Source organism: Oncorhynchus kisutch, linkage group LG19, assembly GCF_002021735.2.
Source record: "Oncorhynchus kisutch isolate 150728-3 linkage group LG19, Okis_V2, whole genome shotgun sequence".
NCBI classification, from domain to species: Eukaryota; Metazoa; Chordata; class Actinopteri; order Salmoniformes; family Salmonidae; genus Oncorhynchus; species Oncorhynchus kisutch.
Window position 1 is genome coordinate 33,331,886 of NC_034192.2, and position 16,676 is coordinate 33,348,561.

The window sequence follows — 16,676 nt, forward strand, 5'->3', positions numbered from 1 at the left end:
ACCCTTTGCCTTGATGACAGCTTTGCACACTCTTGGCATTCTCTCAATCAGCTTCACCTGGAATGCTACTTTGAAGAATCTCAAAATCTAAAATATATTTTGATTTGTTAAACACTTTTTTTGGCTGGGTTACTGCATGATTCCATATGTGTTATTTCATAGTTTTGATGTCTTCACTGTAGAATAACGATGTAGAAAATAGTACAAATAAAGTAACTCTGGAATGAGTAGGTGTCAACTTTTGACTGGTACTGTACATTTTAATAATTGTTACATGATTCATGTGTGCTGTTCCCCGTCCTAATGTCTGGTTGTGTGTGTGGTCGTCAGCCGGGCATGCACATGAACGGAGCCCCCCAGATGATGCAGCCCCCTCCCATAGGTGGAGGACCTGGGCCCATGCCAGGGCAGGGACTAGTGGGACCACCAGGTAAAGAGAGACCCTTTATCTCTCACACACACGTTTATGTTCTATCCTCGTGGGGACCTAAAATACATTTTCTTAAACCTAACCCCTAAGCTTAAAATAGCTTTTGTCCTAATCGGGATGTGGGAAATGTCCCCACAATGGAGAATTTTCCTTGTTTTACTATCCTTGTGGGGATTTTAGGTCTCCACAAGGATAGAAGAACCAACACACACACCCACACCCATAGACAGCCTCTCGGTATCCAAAAGTCAAAGGGCCACCCCTGTTGTGCTTCACCTTGCCATCTCACCCCAGGTGGGATACAGCCACCGATAGGAATGCCTCAGGGAGGTCCCGTTCCTATCGATAGGGGACAAGGTAATCTAACATGCCTGTGTCTCCAATGAAACCATCCATTCCTAGCCGGGGCTTCAATTGAAGTATTTACCAGTTAAGTCTTAGCATTACCTGTTCATGTCTTCCTTTCCTCCTGTGCATGTCATTACTCTTTGTTGACACTTGGTGGCAGAGGAAACTAGTGGTTTAAGTGCCTCAGGACATGGGGCCAACTCAGGTGGATGAGATCATAGCATTGCAGTTAAAGTAATAGATCAGCCATTTATTTATTTATTTAACCTTTATTTAACTAGGCAAGTCAGACAAGATCAAATTCTTATTTACAATGATGGCCTACACCGGCCAAACCCGGACGACGCTGGGCCAATTGTGCGCCGCCCTATGGGACTCCGAATCACAGCCGGTTGTGATACAGCCTGGATTCGAGGTGTCTCCCATGACGCCTTTAGGACTGAGATGCAGTGCCTTAGACCGCTGCTCCACTCGGGAGCCTGATGATTGTCCAACTATGTAAAGATTACCAAGACTATTTTCTTGGGGGGATTAAGAACATAAGTACATTTCTATCTGCAATATATATATGTGTACATTTTAACCACTAAACGCACCTCTGCCACCTCATCCACTTCAGCCATCCATGTCAGTAGTGCTGCTTTCTGTGTGTGTTCTGAGCTCCTGCTATGAAGTCTGTGGGCTTCTCTGTCAGTGTGGCATGCGGTGGGTGCACTCCTATGTGTTGCAGCTTTGCTCTCTGAGTTGTCTCCTGTTTTTTTTTTTCACTTAATGCTGGCTCAGGAAACCTCCAGCACTCTCCCGTAGGATCGTCTGGGCAAGCTGCTATCGAGCGGCCTCAAGGTATCACTCACACCCTAACCCCATGCTCTGGCCTGTCCCAGACTCCAGCCAAGCCAACAAGGCTGTTATAGGCTGTCTTATGAGCGCATGCATTATTTTTTAATATATTTTAATTTCAGGTGGTGGATCGGCTTTAATATTGCGGATAGATTGTTGCTCCCATTTAATGTAATTGTCTGCACCATTTCCAATCCCCCATATGTTTTTTGGGTAAAGTATGTATGTATGCTGGGCAGTATACTGTATTTTACGATAAACCTGTATTGATTCATGGACCGATTTGGGTTTTTACTTCACCTTCTATAACGGTATTTGAATGTTTGGTTTGTTAAATATGATGCGCTGTGTTTAACATCCATTTTTATAGTTTGCTTCTTGAGTCCTCTCGCTCTCTCAATGCCGGTTTCCATACAGACCTAGCCCTGCCCCCTGTCAATCAAGGAGCGCATTTGTTGTTCCTCGACCACAAGACACTTGTATTCAGTCTGCATGGTCAATGCGACAATGCTGTTTTCACTTTGCTTCTTCATATATTCTTCCAGTAGCGTTCTATAATTACACTATTAGTTTGTGTTGCTTACATCTGATACTTTTTCTTTGCAAGTTGGGCCTAATGCCGCTAATCGCTAGGTAGCTAGATAATGTACTGAGTTAGAGCAAACATAATTAGTTATACAGCCTGATAATACCAGTGACGGTGTACACCTAAATCAACATGCTGTTTGTGCAACAGTACCTTCTAAATCAAAGAGGAATACAATAAGCATTAATAGGTTAGCTACATGAAGTAGCTAAGAGAGAACAGGCAATGTAGCCAAAGATTTTAGGGTCCCCTAGGAAACAATTATCAACACTTTGGTTCCTATCACTAACTCCTCCCTGGCATTTTCATTTGTTTTCATGTCAAACAACACTATTCAAAGTGCCCACCATATTCTAACTATAGAATTAGAATAGTCATTCTATTTCCATGATTCCAACATTTTACCCAAGTGTTTAGCTCTAAATCATAAGTCAAATCGCTATTGCGACATTTGGTTCAAAATAAAGTTTAGATTGTTTTCCCGTATCGTGAAGCCCTACATGGCAGTGTCGAAATGATCTCAAATGTGTGCATGAAATCAAGAAATGTATGAAAATGCAACAACAACAAAATTGGGGTTGAATTTTACATTTTCTGAAACAATAAGAATGGAGAAAGACCATTGAAATCACTTAGAATGTATGTGTTGACACTCTGAGGTCATGCACTACTTATAAAGCTAATTTAGACATTTTATAATTTAAAAACAATATACTGTCAAATACCATTTGTATATGGTGACATTATATTTAGTCCATATCGCCCAGCACATACATGCATACATACAGTTAGTCGGAAGTTTACATACATTTAGGTTGGAGTCATTAAAACTAGTTTTTCAACCACTCCACAAATTTCTTGTTAACAAACTATTGTTTTGGAAAGTTGGTTAGGACATCTACTTTGTGCATGACACAAGTAATTTTTCCAACTATTGTTTACAAACAGATTATTTCACTGTATCACAATTCCAGTGGGTCAGAAGTTTACCTACACAAAGTTGACTGTGCCTTTTAAACAGCTTGGAAAATTCCAGAAAATGATATCATGGCTTTAGAAGCTTCTGATAGGCTAATTTACATAATATGAGTCAATTTGCTTGACATCATGGGAAAATCAAAAGAAATCAGCCAAGACCTCAGGAAAAAAAATTGTAGACCTCCTTAAGTCTGGTTAATCCTTGGGAGCAATTTCCAAACGCCTGAAGGTACAAACAATAGTACGCAAGTATAAACACCATGGGACCACGCAACCGTTATACCGCTCAGGAAGGAAACCTGGTCTGATGAAACAACAAAAATAGAACTGTTTGGCCATAACGACCATCGTTATGTTTGGAGGAAAAAGAGGGATCCTTGCAAGCTGAAGAACATCATCCCAACTGTGAAGCATGGGAGTGGCAGCATCATGTTGTGGGGCTGCAGGAGGGACTGGGTCACATCAAAAAAATAGATGGCAACATGAGGATGGAAAATGATGTGGATTATATTGAAGCAACATCTCAAGACATCAGTCAGGAAGTTAAAGCTTGGTCGCAAATGGACAATGACACCAAGGATACTTCCAAAGTTGTGGAAAAATGGCTTTAGGACAATAAAGTCAAGGTATTGGAGTGGCCATCACAAAGCCCTGACCTCAATCCCATAGAAAATTTGTGGACAGAACTGAAAAAGCGTGTGCAAGCAAGGAGGCCTACAAACCTGACTCGGTTACATCGGCTCTGTCAGGAGGAATGGGCCAAAATTCACCCAACTTATTGTGGAAAGCTTGTGGAAAGCTACCAGAAATGTTTGATCCAAGTTAAACAATTTAAAGGCAATGCTTCCGAATACTAATTGAGTGTATGTAAACTTCTGACCCATTGTAAGACAAGAACATTTTATTAGGATTAAATGTCGGGAATTGTGATATTGAGTTTAAATGTATTGGGTTAAGATATTTGTAAACTTCCGACTTCAACTGTGTGTCTGTCGCAAGAATTTTGTATAATTTAAATTGAAAAATTAGACGTTTTGAATCCGGCATCATTTTGCTTGTCAATTCATAAACCATGTGCCATATATTGCAAATCTCTTCCCAACTATTTAGAAATGTATATGGCACAGCTGTCATTTTTGGGGGGTCCTTCAATGAAATTGGTATAATTTTTTTTATTTATCACAATTTTATTTAACCATTTTTGGTATTTAATGCAGGGCCAACAGACAAGTTCCTTACTTTTGCCTCTTCCATTTTTATGGTAATGCTGCAATTAGTTGGTTGTAATTTTGGGTAGAGCAGACATTTCCATATGTGTTTGTTAGCTGCATGTATGACTCCATATATCCTATTTATGATATAATTTACAAAGATTGTAGTTTTATTTTTCACTAAATGTAGCAAAGGGGTATTTTTTTATTTTATTTGATCAATTAGTATATTTGAGTTTAACCACTTTGTTGTATTATATGTTGTCTTTTCAGGTGGATTGAACTGAAATTTCATCCAACTTTCTAAGGCTTAAAAAAAAATGAGATTTTTGAGATTTTGTTTTCAAATAACCGAAAGCGAGCAGTTGTAATCTGAATAAAGGGAAAAAGGCCATTCTTGAACATGGGGTGAGACAGTCTTAACCATTTCGGATTTCTCTATTAAATGACTAAGTATAACTTTTGTACGACTGATGCCTCTAGTGAGAGGGCAATGCTTTAATATTTCATTTCTGCCCTCCGAATTCATGTTCGTTAAATAGATAGGCCCTTTTAATTTTGTCTTGCTTGCCATTCCAGATAAAAGTGAATATTTTTTTTTGTTCATATAATTTAAAAAGCAGGTCACTAGGTTTAGGCAAAACCATAAGCAAATAGGTAAACTGTGATTTGACTAGAGTTAATCTGGGATTTTTCCACAAATAGACAGCTATTTTCCTTTCAATGGTAGCAAGATCTTATCTATCTTTGCCAACTTTCTATTAAAAGTTATTGGAGTGAGATCATTTATTTCTTTCAGGATATGTATAACCAGTATGTCCACATCACCATCAGACCATTTTATTGGTTAAACTACACAGTAATGTAAAAGTTGCATTTTTTTATTGATCCAATATGTAATATAGTACATTTATCATAATGTGGTTTTAATCCAGAGAGGTTAGAAAAACTATCTAGATCCTCTGAGGCTGTGGAGGGATTCTAATTGTGGTTTTAAAAGAAAACAACATGAATCATCAGTGTACGGATTTCTAATCCCTTAATATTATTGTTGGGTCTACTTTTAACAGCTAACATTTCAATGGAAATAATAAATAGATATGTGGAAAATGGACAACCTTGTTTTACTCCTCGACAGTTTAAAACTTTCTGAGATGTAGACATTATTTACTATTTTACACCTAGGGTTACTATACATAACTTTAACCCATTTTATAAGAGATTCTCCAAAATTGAAATATTCCAGGCATTTACAGTGCCTTGCGAAAGTATTCGGCCCCCTTGAACTTTGCGACCTTTTGCCACATTTCAGGCTTCAAACATAGATATAAAACTGTATTATTTGTGAAGAATCAACAAGTGGGACACAATCATGAAGTGTAACGACATTTATTTAATATTTCAAACCTTTTTAACAAATCAAAAACTGAAAAATTGGGCGTGCAAAATTATTCAGCCCCCTTAGGTTAATACTTTGTAGCGCCACCTTTTGCTGGGATTACAGCTGTAAGTCGCTTGGGGTATGTCTCTATCAGTTTTGCACATCGAGAGACACATTTTTTTTCCCCATTCCTCCTTGCAAAACAGCTCGAGCTCAGTGAGGTTGGATGGAGAGCATTTGTGAACAGCAGTTTTCAGTTCTTTCCACAGATTCTCGATTGGATTCAGGTCTGGACTTTGACTTGGCCATTCTAACACCTGGATATGTTTATTTTTGAACCATTCCATTGTAGATTTTGCTTTATGTTTTGGATCATTGTCTTGTTGGAAGACAAATCTCCGTCCCAGTCTCAGGTCTTTTGCAGACTCCATCAGGTTTTCTTCCAGAATGGTCCTGTATTTGGCTCCATCCATCTTCCCATCAATTTTAACCATCTTCCCTGTCCCTGCTGAAGAAAAGTAGGCCCAAACCATGATGCTGCCACCACCATGTTTGACAGTGGGGATGGTGTGTTCAGGGTGATGTGCTGTGTTGCTTTTACGCCAAACATAACATTTAGCATTGTTGCCAAAAAGTTCAATTTTGGTTTCATCTGACCAGAGCACCTTCTTCCACATGTTTGGTGTGTCTCCCAGGTGGCTTGTGGCAAACTTTAAACGACACTTTTTATGGATATCTTTAAGAAATGGCTTTCTTCTTGCCACTCTTCCATAAAGGCCAGATTTGTGCAATATGCGACTGATTGTTGTCCTATGGACAGAGTCTCCCACCTCAGCTGTAGATCTCTGCAGCTCATCCAGAGTGATCATGGGCCTCTTGGCTGCATCTCTGATCAGTCTTCTCCTTGTATGAGCTGAAAGTTTAGAGGGACGGCCAGGTCTTGGTAGATTTGCAGTGGTCTGATACTCCTTCCATTTCAATATTATCGCTTGCACAGTGCTCCTTGGGATGTTTAAAGCTTGGGAAATATTTTTGTATCCAAATCCGGCTTTAAACTTCTTCACAACAGTATCTCGGACCTGCCTGGTGTCTTCCTTGTTCTTCATGATGCTCTCTGCGCTTTTAACGGACCTCTGAGACTATCACAGTGCAGGTGCATTGATACGGAGACTTGATTACACACAGGTGGATTGTATTTATCATCATTAGTCATTTAGGTCAACATTGGATCATTCAGAGATCCTCACTGAACTTCTGGAGAGAGTTTGCTGCACTGAAAGTAAAGGGGCTGAATCATTTTGCACGCCCAATTTTTCAGTTTTTGATTTGTTAAAAAAGTTTGAAATATCCAATAACTGTCGTTCCACTTCATGATTGTGTCCCACTTGTTGTTGATTCTTCACAAAAAAATAGTTTTATATCTTTATGTTTGAAGCCTGAAATGTGGCAAAAGTTCGTAAAGTTCAAGGGGGCCGAATACTTTCGCAAGGCACTGTATATATAAACTCCAGTCGTACTTTATCAAAAGCCTTTTTAAAGTCTGCTATGAATACCAGGCCTGGTTTTCTATTGTTTCCATTACTTCTCTTATCTCCAATGTGTGATCCATGTTAAAAACCTGTCTGATTAGGATTAATAATATCTGACAAAACCTTTTTTTAAATTCTATGCGCCAAGCATTTAGCTAGAATTTTTGCATCACAACACTGAAGTGTAAGAGGCCTCCAATTTTTTTCATGGACTAGTTCTTTATATATATATATGTGTAACACTTAAACAACACAATGTAACTCCAAGTCAATCACACTTCTGTGAAATCAAACTGTCCACTTAGGAAGCAACACTGATTGACAATACATTTCACATGCTGTTGTGCAAATGGAATAGACAACAGGTGGAAATTATAGGCAATTAGCAAGACACCCCCAATAAAGGAGTGGTTCTGCAGGTGGTGACCACTTCTCAGTTCCTATGCTTCCTGGCTGATGTTTTGGTCACTTTTGAATGTTGGCGGTGCTTTCACTCTAGTGGTAGCATGAGACTGAGTTTACAACCCACACAAGTGGCTCAGGTAGTGCAGCTCATCCAGGATGACACATCAATGCGAACTGTGGCAAGAAGGTTTGCTGTGTCTGTCAGCGTAGTGTCCAGAGCATGGAGGCGCTACCAGGAGACCGGCCAGTACATCAGGAGATGTGGAGGAGGCCGTAGGAGGGCAACAACCCAGCAGCAGGACCGCTACCTCCGCCTTTGTGCAAGGAGGAGCACTGCCAGAGCCCTGCAAAAGGACCTCCAGCAGGCCACAAATGTGCATGTGTCTGCTCAAACAGTCAGAAACCGACTCCGTGAGGGTGGTATGAGGGCCCGACGTCCACAGGTGGGGGTTGTGCTTAAAGCCCAACATCGTGCAGGATGTGTGGCATTTTCCAGAGAACACCAAGATTGGCAAATTCGCCACTGGCACCCTGTGCTCTTCACAGATGAGAGCAGGTTCACACTGAGCACATGTGACAGAGTCTGGAGACGCTGTGGAGAACGTTCTGCTGCCTGCAACATCCTCCAGCATGATCGGTTTGGCGGTGGGTCAGTCATGGTGTGGGGTGGCATTTCTTTGGGGGGGCGCACTGCCCTCCATGTGCTCGCCATAGGTAGCCTGACTGCCATTAGGTACCGAGATGAGATCCTCAGACCCCTTGTGAGACCATATGCTGGTGCGGTTGGCCCTTGGTTCCTCCTAATGCAAGACAATGCTAGACCTCATGTGGCTGGAGTGTGTCAGCAGTTCCTGCAAGAGGAAGGCATTGATACTATGGGCTGGCCCGCCCGTTCCCCAGACCTGAAACCAATTGAGCACATCTGGGACTTCATGTCTCGCTCCATCCACCAACGCCACGTTGCACCACAGACTGTCCAGGAGTTGGCGGATGCTTTAGTCCAGGTCTGGGAGGAGATCCCTCAGGAGACCATCCGCCACCTCATCAGGAGCATGCCCAGGCGTTGTAGGGAGGTCATACAGGCACGTGGAGGCCACACACACTACTGAGCCTCATTTTTACTTGTTTTAAGGGCATTACATCAAAGTTGGATCAGCCTGTAGTGTGGTTTTCCACTTTAATTTTGAGTGTGACTCCAAATCCAGACCTCCATGGGTTGATACATTTGATTTCCATTGATCATTTTTGTGTGATTTCGTTGTCAGCACATTCAACTATGTAAAGAAAAAAGTATTTAATAATAATATTTCATTCATTCAGATCTAGGATGTGTTATTTGAGTGTTCCCTTTATTTTTTTAGCAGTGTGTTACATGTATATATGAGGTCGACCGATTTTATGATTTTTCAACGCCGATACCAATTATTGGATGACCAAAAAAGCCGATACCGATAAATCGGCCGATTTTAAAATGAAATATATATATATATTTATATATTAACTTTTATTTGTAATAATGACAATTACAACAATACTGAATGAACACTTATTTTAACTTAATATAATACATCTATAAAATCAATTTTGCCTCAAGTAAATAATGAAACATGTTCAAATTTGGTTTAAATAATGCAAAAACAAAGGGTTGGAGAAGAAAGTAAAAGTGCAATATGTGCTATGTAAGAAAGTTAACGTTTCAGTACCTTGCTCAGAACATGAGAACATATGAAAGCTGGTGGTTCCTTTTAACATGAGTCTTCAATATTCCCAGGTAAGAAGTTTTAGGTTGTAGTTATTATATTACAATTTCCCTCTATACCATTTGTATTTCATTAACCTTTGACTATTGGATGTTTTTATAGGCACTTTAGTATTGCCAGTGTAACGGTATAGCTTCCGTCCCTCTCCTCGCTCCTCCATGGGCTCGAACCAGCAACACAACGACAACAGCCACCATCGAAGCAGTGTTACCCATGCAGAGCAAGGGGAACAACTACTAGAAGGCTCAGAGCGAGTGATGTTTGAAACACTATTAGCGTGCGCTAACTAGCTAGCCATTTCACTTCGGTTACACCAGCCTCATCTTGGGAGTTGATAGGCTTGTAGTCATAAACAGCGCAATGCTTGACGCACAATGAAGGGCTGCTGGCAAAACGCACGAAAGTGCTGTTTGAATTCATGTTTACGCGCCTGCTTCTGCCTACCACCGCTCAGTCAGATAGATGTATGCTCAGTCAGATTATATGCAACGCAGGACACGCTAGATGATATCTAGTAATATCATCAACCATGTGTAGTTAACTAGTGATTATGATTGATTGTTTTTTATGAGATAAGTTTAATGCTAGCTAGCAACTTACCTTGGCTTACTGCATTCTCGTAACAGGCAGTCTCCTTGTGGAGTGCAACGAGAGAGAGGCAGGTCGTTATTGCGTTGGACTAGTTAACTGTAAGGTTGCAAGATTGGATCCCCCGAGCTGACAAGGTGAAAATCTATCGTTCTGCCCCTGAACAAGGCAGTTAACCTACCGTTCCTAGGCTGTCATTGAAAATAAGAATATGTTCTTAGATGACTTGCCTAGGTAAATAAAGGTATACCATTTTTTATTTTTTAAATCGGCGCCCAAAAATACCGATTTCCGATAGTTATGAACTTGAAATCGGCCCTAATTAATCGGCCATTCCGATTTAATCGGTCGACCTCGGAGATTGATTGATATATATATCAATCTATCACTTGGATCCTGGTTCAATAATAATGAAATCCAACCTTCTTGTTGCGTATCCTATAATCTGTTTATATAGGAGTGCTTAAAACATGCTAATATTGCTCCACTAAGTATATCTAAAAATACATGTTTGGTATACTTCCACTGGTATGACATCCAGCCCTGGAGTTTTCCCAGCCATAAAGGCTTTAATTGCATCAAGAAGTTCCTCCTCTGCAATTTGGCTTTCACATGAGTCTTTCTGTACAGATGTTAATTCTACGTTATTAATAGGGAAAAAATCCATACAATTAGCTTCGGTTAGTGGAGATGGAGGAAACTGAAATGAAAACATATTCTTAACGTACTTTACTTACACTGAACAATATTTTGAAAAGAGTATCATGTGTGACTCCATTTAACATGTTTCAATAACATTTTTTGGTAGCATTTCTATGCTGAAGATTGTAAAATAATTTGGTGCATCCCCCCCCCCCCATATTCCATCCATTTTGCTTTTATTTATATAATATATTACACTTGCTCTTTCTTGAGTAAGTTCCCCCATTTCTTTTTGTTTTTCCTCTAACTTATTTTGTACATATGGTACAGTTTTTAATTGATATCTAACTGTACTGTTAGTCCTTCAGTTTCCTTCTGTTAATATGGACTCTTTTTAGACCATGAGAGCATAAATTATGTCCTGTTAGAGTAAATACATTTTTGTCATTTAGAAATGTATTATTAATCTGACTGGTCATGCAGTGGGTGTTTACTTCAGGCTAAAAATACACATTCACACCCTATCATGTCAGTGTGATGCAACTGCAAATATGAACAATAGTCCCAAAATACAAGTGTGATTTTCCAAAGGCAGCCGCATGAACAAATAACCTCTATTGTAATCACCTGTTAGAAAATTCCATGACGAGGAATGGGATTAATACATTTATTGTAGTCAACAAAATAGATTTGTGCTAATGCTGTTTTAGCAATTTCATGGTAACACCAATGGCCTTTTTTCATGTCGCTAACACATGCCTCTTCTATTGACGTGTCCGGTCCAACAATACCAGATGTGCAAGACGCAAGTAGGCAAACGACTTGAAAACGGAACATTTTCAAAGATATGCCGTGCTCCTTTTGTATAAAACTCCTTGTTGTTTTGACCTCTGTCCTCTGTCTGTGGTGTGATGGGTCATTTCTGTGCTGTGGTTAGTGTGTCTTTCTGTGTGACCTATGGGAGTCATTGTGAAATTAAATCACCATGGTCTGATGAGTGACATGACCATAGAATTAGAACTGTAGTTCTTTGGATGCATTACGGTGTAGTGATGTTGTTCTGTGATAGGTGGTGTCCCTCCGACATGTCTATAGCTGGCTGACTGTATACCCCCCTCAGGACCAGGTGGTATCCCCCCCAGAGGCCTGCTTGGCGACGGCCCCAACGACCCCCGAGGAGGAACCCTGCTCTCAGTCACAGGAGAGGTCATCGAACCCAGGTGAAAGAGGAGCCATTGTTGTTAGTGTAGTTTTACCGTCATTGAGTTAATCAATTGCATTCTTATAGCACCTTTTCCATTTCTGTGAACGACTGGCTTATTCTGTTCTCTTTGTGTCCAGTCGGGGAGGAGCCTTCATTGGCGCCCCCCCACCACACCAGGGGCCCCCCATGCACATGAACCAGATCGTTGGCGGGCCTCCTTCGGACATGAGGCCACCTCACGACATGAGAGGACCCCCCATGGGTGAACCCAGAGGCATGATGGGAGAGCCCCGGGGGCCCCCCATGGGTGAACCCAGGGGCATGATGGGAGAGCCCCGGGGACCCCCCATGGGTGAACCCAGGGGCATGATGGGGGAGCCCCGGGGACCCCCCATGGGTGAACCCAGGGGCATGATGGGAGAGCCCCGGGGACCACCCATGATGGAGCCCAGGGGACCCCCCATGGAGACAAGAGGTAACCACATCACAGTATTAACGTCAAGTCCAATTAAGTTTATTTTATTAGCAGACATTTTATAAGAAGCATTATTGCCATAATTTAGAATTGTGTGGAAAACAGGTGGAAAAGCTCCTGTGCTTAGACTAGTTAGATCAGATCTGTAATGAGTAATCACGTGAGGAATGGCTGTTGTTTCTAAAGGTCGTGACCCCAGAGCGGTGGACACCCGTGGACCAGTGTCAGGCCAGAGGGTTCCCATCTCCCAAGGAATGCAGGGCCCCCCCCCTCACTCCATGAATCCTAATGCCCCTCCAACTGCCAGACCGGTACTGCCTACCTACAGCAAATGTCTTCAACATTAGGTCTTCTTGTCAATGAAAACAGTTCTAATAACTGTTTTTTTTAGGGTCCTGGTGTACCACAGTCTGGAGGTAGCTTCAGCCCAGGGCAAAGCCAGGTGACCTCACAGGACCATGAGAAGGTGGGTTTGTCATGTCACCATTGTGTCACAATTAACTTTCAGTTTCACCTTAAAATGCCTGGCTAGTACAAGAAGATATTGGCTCAAATTAGTGTTGGCTGTCTAGAGAAACTAGAGCATTAAGTGCCTTCAGAAAGTATTCACATCTATTGACTTTTTCCACATTTTGTTGTGTTAAAGTGTGATTGAAATATATTTAATTGTGATTTATTTTGGTCAATGATCTGCACAAATACCCTAATGTCAAAGTGGAAGAAAAATTCAAACATTTGTATAAAAAAAAACACTGTCTTGATTACATAAGCAATTCAACCCCCTGAGTCAATGCATGTTAGAATAACCTTTGGCAACGATTGCAACTTTAAGTCTCGAAGAGCTTTGCACACCTGGATTGTGCAACATTTGCCCATTTTCTTATTTTCAAAATCCTTCAAGCTCTGTGAAAGTGGTTGTTGATCATTGCTAAACAATCGTTTTCAGGTCTTGCCATAGATTTTTATGTCGCTTTAAAACGGCCACTCAGGAACCTTCAAGGTCTAATTGGTAAGCAACTCGTGTAGATTTGGCCCTGTACTTTAGGTTTTTGTCCTTCTGAAAGGTACGTTTCTCATCTAGTGTCTGTTGGAAAGCAGACTGAACCAGGAGTTCCTCTAGAATTTTGCCTGTGCTTATCTCCATTCTGTCTTTGTTTTATCCTATAAAGCTCCCGAGTCCTTAACGATTACAATCATGCCCATAACATGATGCATCCACCACTATGCTTGAAAGTATGGAACGTTGTATTGGATTTGCCACAAACATAACACTTTGTATTCAGGACAAAAGGTTAATTGCTTTGCAACATTTTTTGCAGTATTACTTTAGTGCCTTGTTCAAACAGAATGCATGTTTAGGAAAATATTATTCAGTACAGGCCTGCTTCCTTTTCACTCTGTTCAGCAGGTTAGTATTGTGGCATACATAACCTTTGGAAAGTATTCAGACCCCTTTACTTTTTCAACATTTTGTTACGTTACAGCCTTATTCTAAAAGGGATAGAAGTCCTCAGAAATCTACACACACAACCCCATAATGACAAAGCAAAAACAGGTTTTTAGAAATGCCTGCAAATGTATACAAATTAAACCGATGCCTTATTTACATAACCATTTGCTATGAGACTTGAAATTGAGCTCAGGTGCATCTTGGTTTCCATTGCTCATTCTTGAGATGTTTCTTCAACTTGATTGGACATGATTTGGAAAGGCACACACCTGTCTATATGAGGTCTCACAGTTGACGGTGCAAGTCAGAGCAAAAACCAAAACGTGAGGTTGAAGGAATTGTCCCTGGAGCTCCGAGACAGGATTGTGTCAAGGCACAGATCTGGGGAAGGGTACCAAAAAATGTCTGTTGCATTGAAGGTTCCCAAAAACACAGTGGCCTCCATTCTTAAATGGAAGAAGTTTGGAACCACCAAGACTCTTCCTAGAGCTGGCTGCCCGGCCAAGCTGAGCAATCGGGAGAAAGGCATTGGTCAGGGAGGTGACCAAGAACCCGATGTTCACTCTGACCGAGTTCCTCTGTGGAGATGGGAGAACCTTCCAGAAGGAGAACCATCCCTGCAGCACTTCCCTACGGTGAGGCATGGTTGTGGGGATGTTTTTCATCAGCAGGGACTGGGAGACTAGTCAGGATCGAGGCAAAGGTGAAGTACAGAGATCCTTGATGACAACCTGCTCCAGAGCGCTCAGGACCTCTGACTGGGGTGAAGGTTCACCTTCCAACAGGACAACCACCCGAAGCACACAGCCAAGACAACTCAGGACTGGCTTCGGGACAAGTCTCTGAATGTCCTTGAGTGTCCCAGCCAGAGCTCGGAGTAGAACCTGATCGATCATATCTGGAAAGACCTGAAAATAGCTGTGCAGCAACACTCCCCATCCAACCTGACAGTGCTTGAGAGGATCTGCAGAGAAGAATGGGATAAGCTCCCTAAATACAGGTGTGCCAAGCTTGTAGCGTCATACCCAAGAAGACTCAATGCTGCCAAAGGTGCTTCAACAAAGTACTTATTTTTAAGGGTCTAAATACTTATGTAAATGTGACATTTCAGTTTATTTTTAATGCATTCACAAACATTTCTAAACCTGTTTTTGCTTTGTCATTATGGGGGAAAACAATTTAATCCATTTTAGAATAAGGCTGTAACATAACGGAATGTGGAAAGAGTCAAGAGGTGTGAATACTTTCCGAAGGCACTAACTACAATGTTGATCCATCCTCAGTTTTCTCCTATCACAGCCATTCAACTCTGTAACTGTTTTAAAGTCACCATTGGCCTCATGGTGAAGACCCTGAGCGGTTTTCTTCCTCTCCGGCAAATGAGTTAGTAAGGACGCGTATCTTTGTAGTGACAGGGTGTATTGATACACCATCCAAAGTGTAATAACATCACCATGCTCAAAGGGATATTCAATGTCTTTTTTTCTTTACCCATCTACAAATAGGTGCCCTTTGCGAGGCATTGGAAAACCTCCATTCTTTGCGGTTCAATCTGTTTGAAATTTACTGCTCGAACTGAGGGACCTTAATTATGTGTGGGGTACAGACATGAGGTAGCCATTCAAAAATAATGTTTAAACACTTTTGTATTCAAAGTCCATGCAACTTATTATGTGACTTGTAAAGCATATTTATACTCTTGAACTTATTTAGGCTTGCCATAACAAAAGGTTTGAATACTTATTGCCTCAAGACATTTCAGCTTTTCCACTTTTATTGATTTGTAAAAAACACAATTCCACTTTGACATAATGGGTTGTTGTGTGTAGGCCAGTGACAAATCACAATTTTAAATTCCGGCTGTAACGCAACAAAATGTGAAAGTCAAGGGGTGTGAATACTTTCTGAAGGCACTGTACTGTACAGCTGTCTTCATCGACCTGGCCAAGCCTTTCGACTCTGTCAATCATCACTTTCTTAATGGCAGACTCAAGAGCCTTGGCTTCTCAAATGACTGCCTCGCCTGGTTCACCAACTACTTCTCAGATAGTTCAGTGTGTCAAATCGGAGGGCCTGTTGTCCGGACCTCTGGCAGTCTCTATGGGGGTTCCACAGGGTTCAATTCTCGGGCTGACTCGTTTTTTCTCTGTATATATCAATGATGTCACTCTTGCTGCTGGTGATTCTCTGACCCATTTCTACGCAGATGACACCATTCTGTATACTTCTGGCCCATCTTTGGACACTGTGTTAACAAACCTCCAGACGAGCTTCAATGCCATACAACACTCCTTCCGTGGCCTCCAACTGCTCTTAAATGCTAGTAAAACTAAGTGCATGCTCTTCAACCGATTGCTGCCCGCACCCTCCCGCCCGACTAGCATCACTACTCTGGACGATTCTGACCTAGAATATGTGGATAACTACAAATACCTAGGTGTCTGGCTAGACTGTAAACTCTCCTTCCAGACTCACATTAAGCATCTCCAATCCAAAATTAAATCTAGAATCGGCTTCCTATTTCGCAACAAAGCCTACTTCACTCATGCTGCCAAATATATCCTTGTAAAACTGACTATCCTACCAATCCTTGACTTCGGCGACGTCATTTACACTCTACTCAGCAAATTGGATGTAGTCTATCACAATGCCATCCGTTTTGTCACCAAAGCCCCATATACTACCCACCACTGCGACCTGTATGCTCTCGTTGGCTGCCCCTCACTACATATTCGTCACCAAACTCAGTGGCTCCAGGTCATCTAAGTCTTTGCTAGGTAAAGCCCCGCATTATCTCAGCTCACTGGTTACCATAGCAACACCCACCCGTAGCATGTGCTCCAGCAGGT

General features: G+C 41.4%; 1 protein-coding gene across 4 annotated transcripts in view; it reads left to right on the plus strand.

The window, feature by feature from the left end:
• cstf2 (cleavage stimulation factor, 3' pre-RNA, subunit 2) overlaps window positions 1-16,676 on the plus strand; it is a 30,605-nt gene that overhangs the window by 12,150 nt on the left and 1,779 nt on the right. For 2 of the 4 annotated variants that reach the window (XM_031798058.1, XM_031798060.1), the window contains 7 exons: window positions 331-430; window positions 725-787; window positions 1,562-1,621; window positions 11,819-11,918; window positions 12,040-12,377; window positions 12,564-12,688; window positions 12,769-12,843. In XM_031798058.1, the coding sequence (XP_031653918.1) occupies window positions 331-430; window positions 725-787; window positions 1,562-1,621; window positions 11,819-11,918; window positions 12,040-12,377; window positions 12,564-12,688; window positions 12,769-12,843 (861 nt within the window). The remainder of the gene's footprint in view (window positions 1-330; window positions 431-724; window positions 788-1,561; window positions 1,622-11,818; window positions 11,919-12,039; window positions 12,378-12,563; window positions 12,689-12,768; window positions 12,844-16,676) is intronic. The other 2 variants (XM_031798059.1, XM_020452609.2) reach the window with 2 other exon arrangements.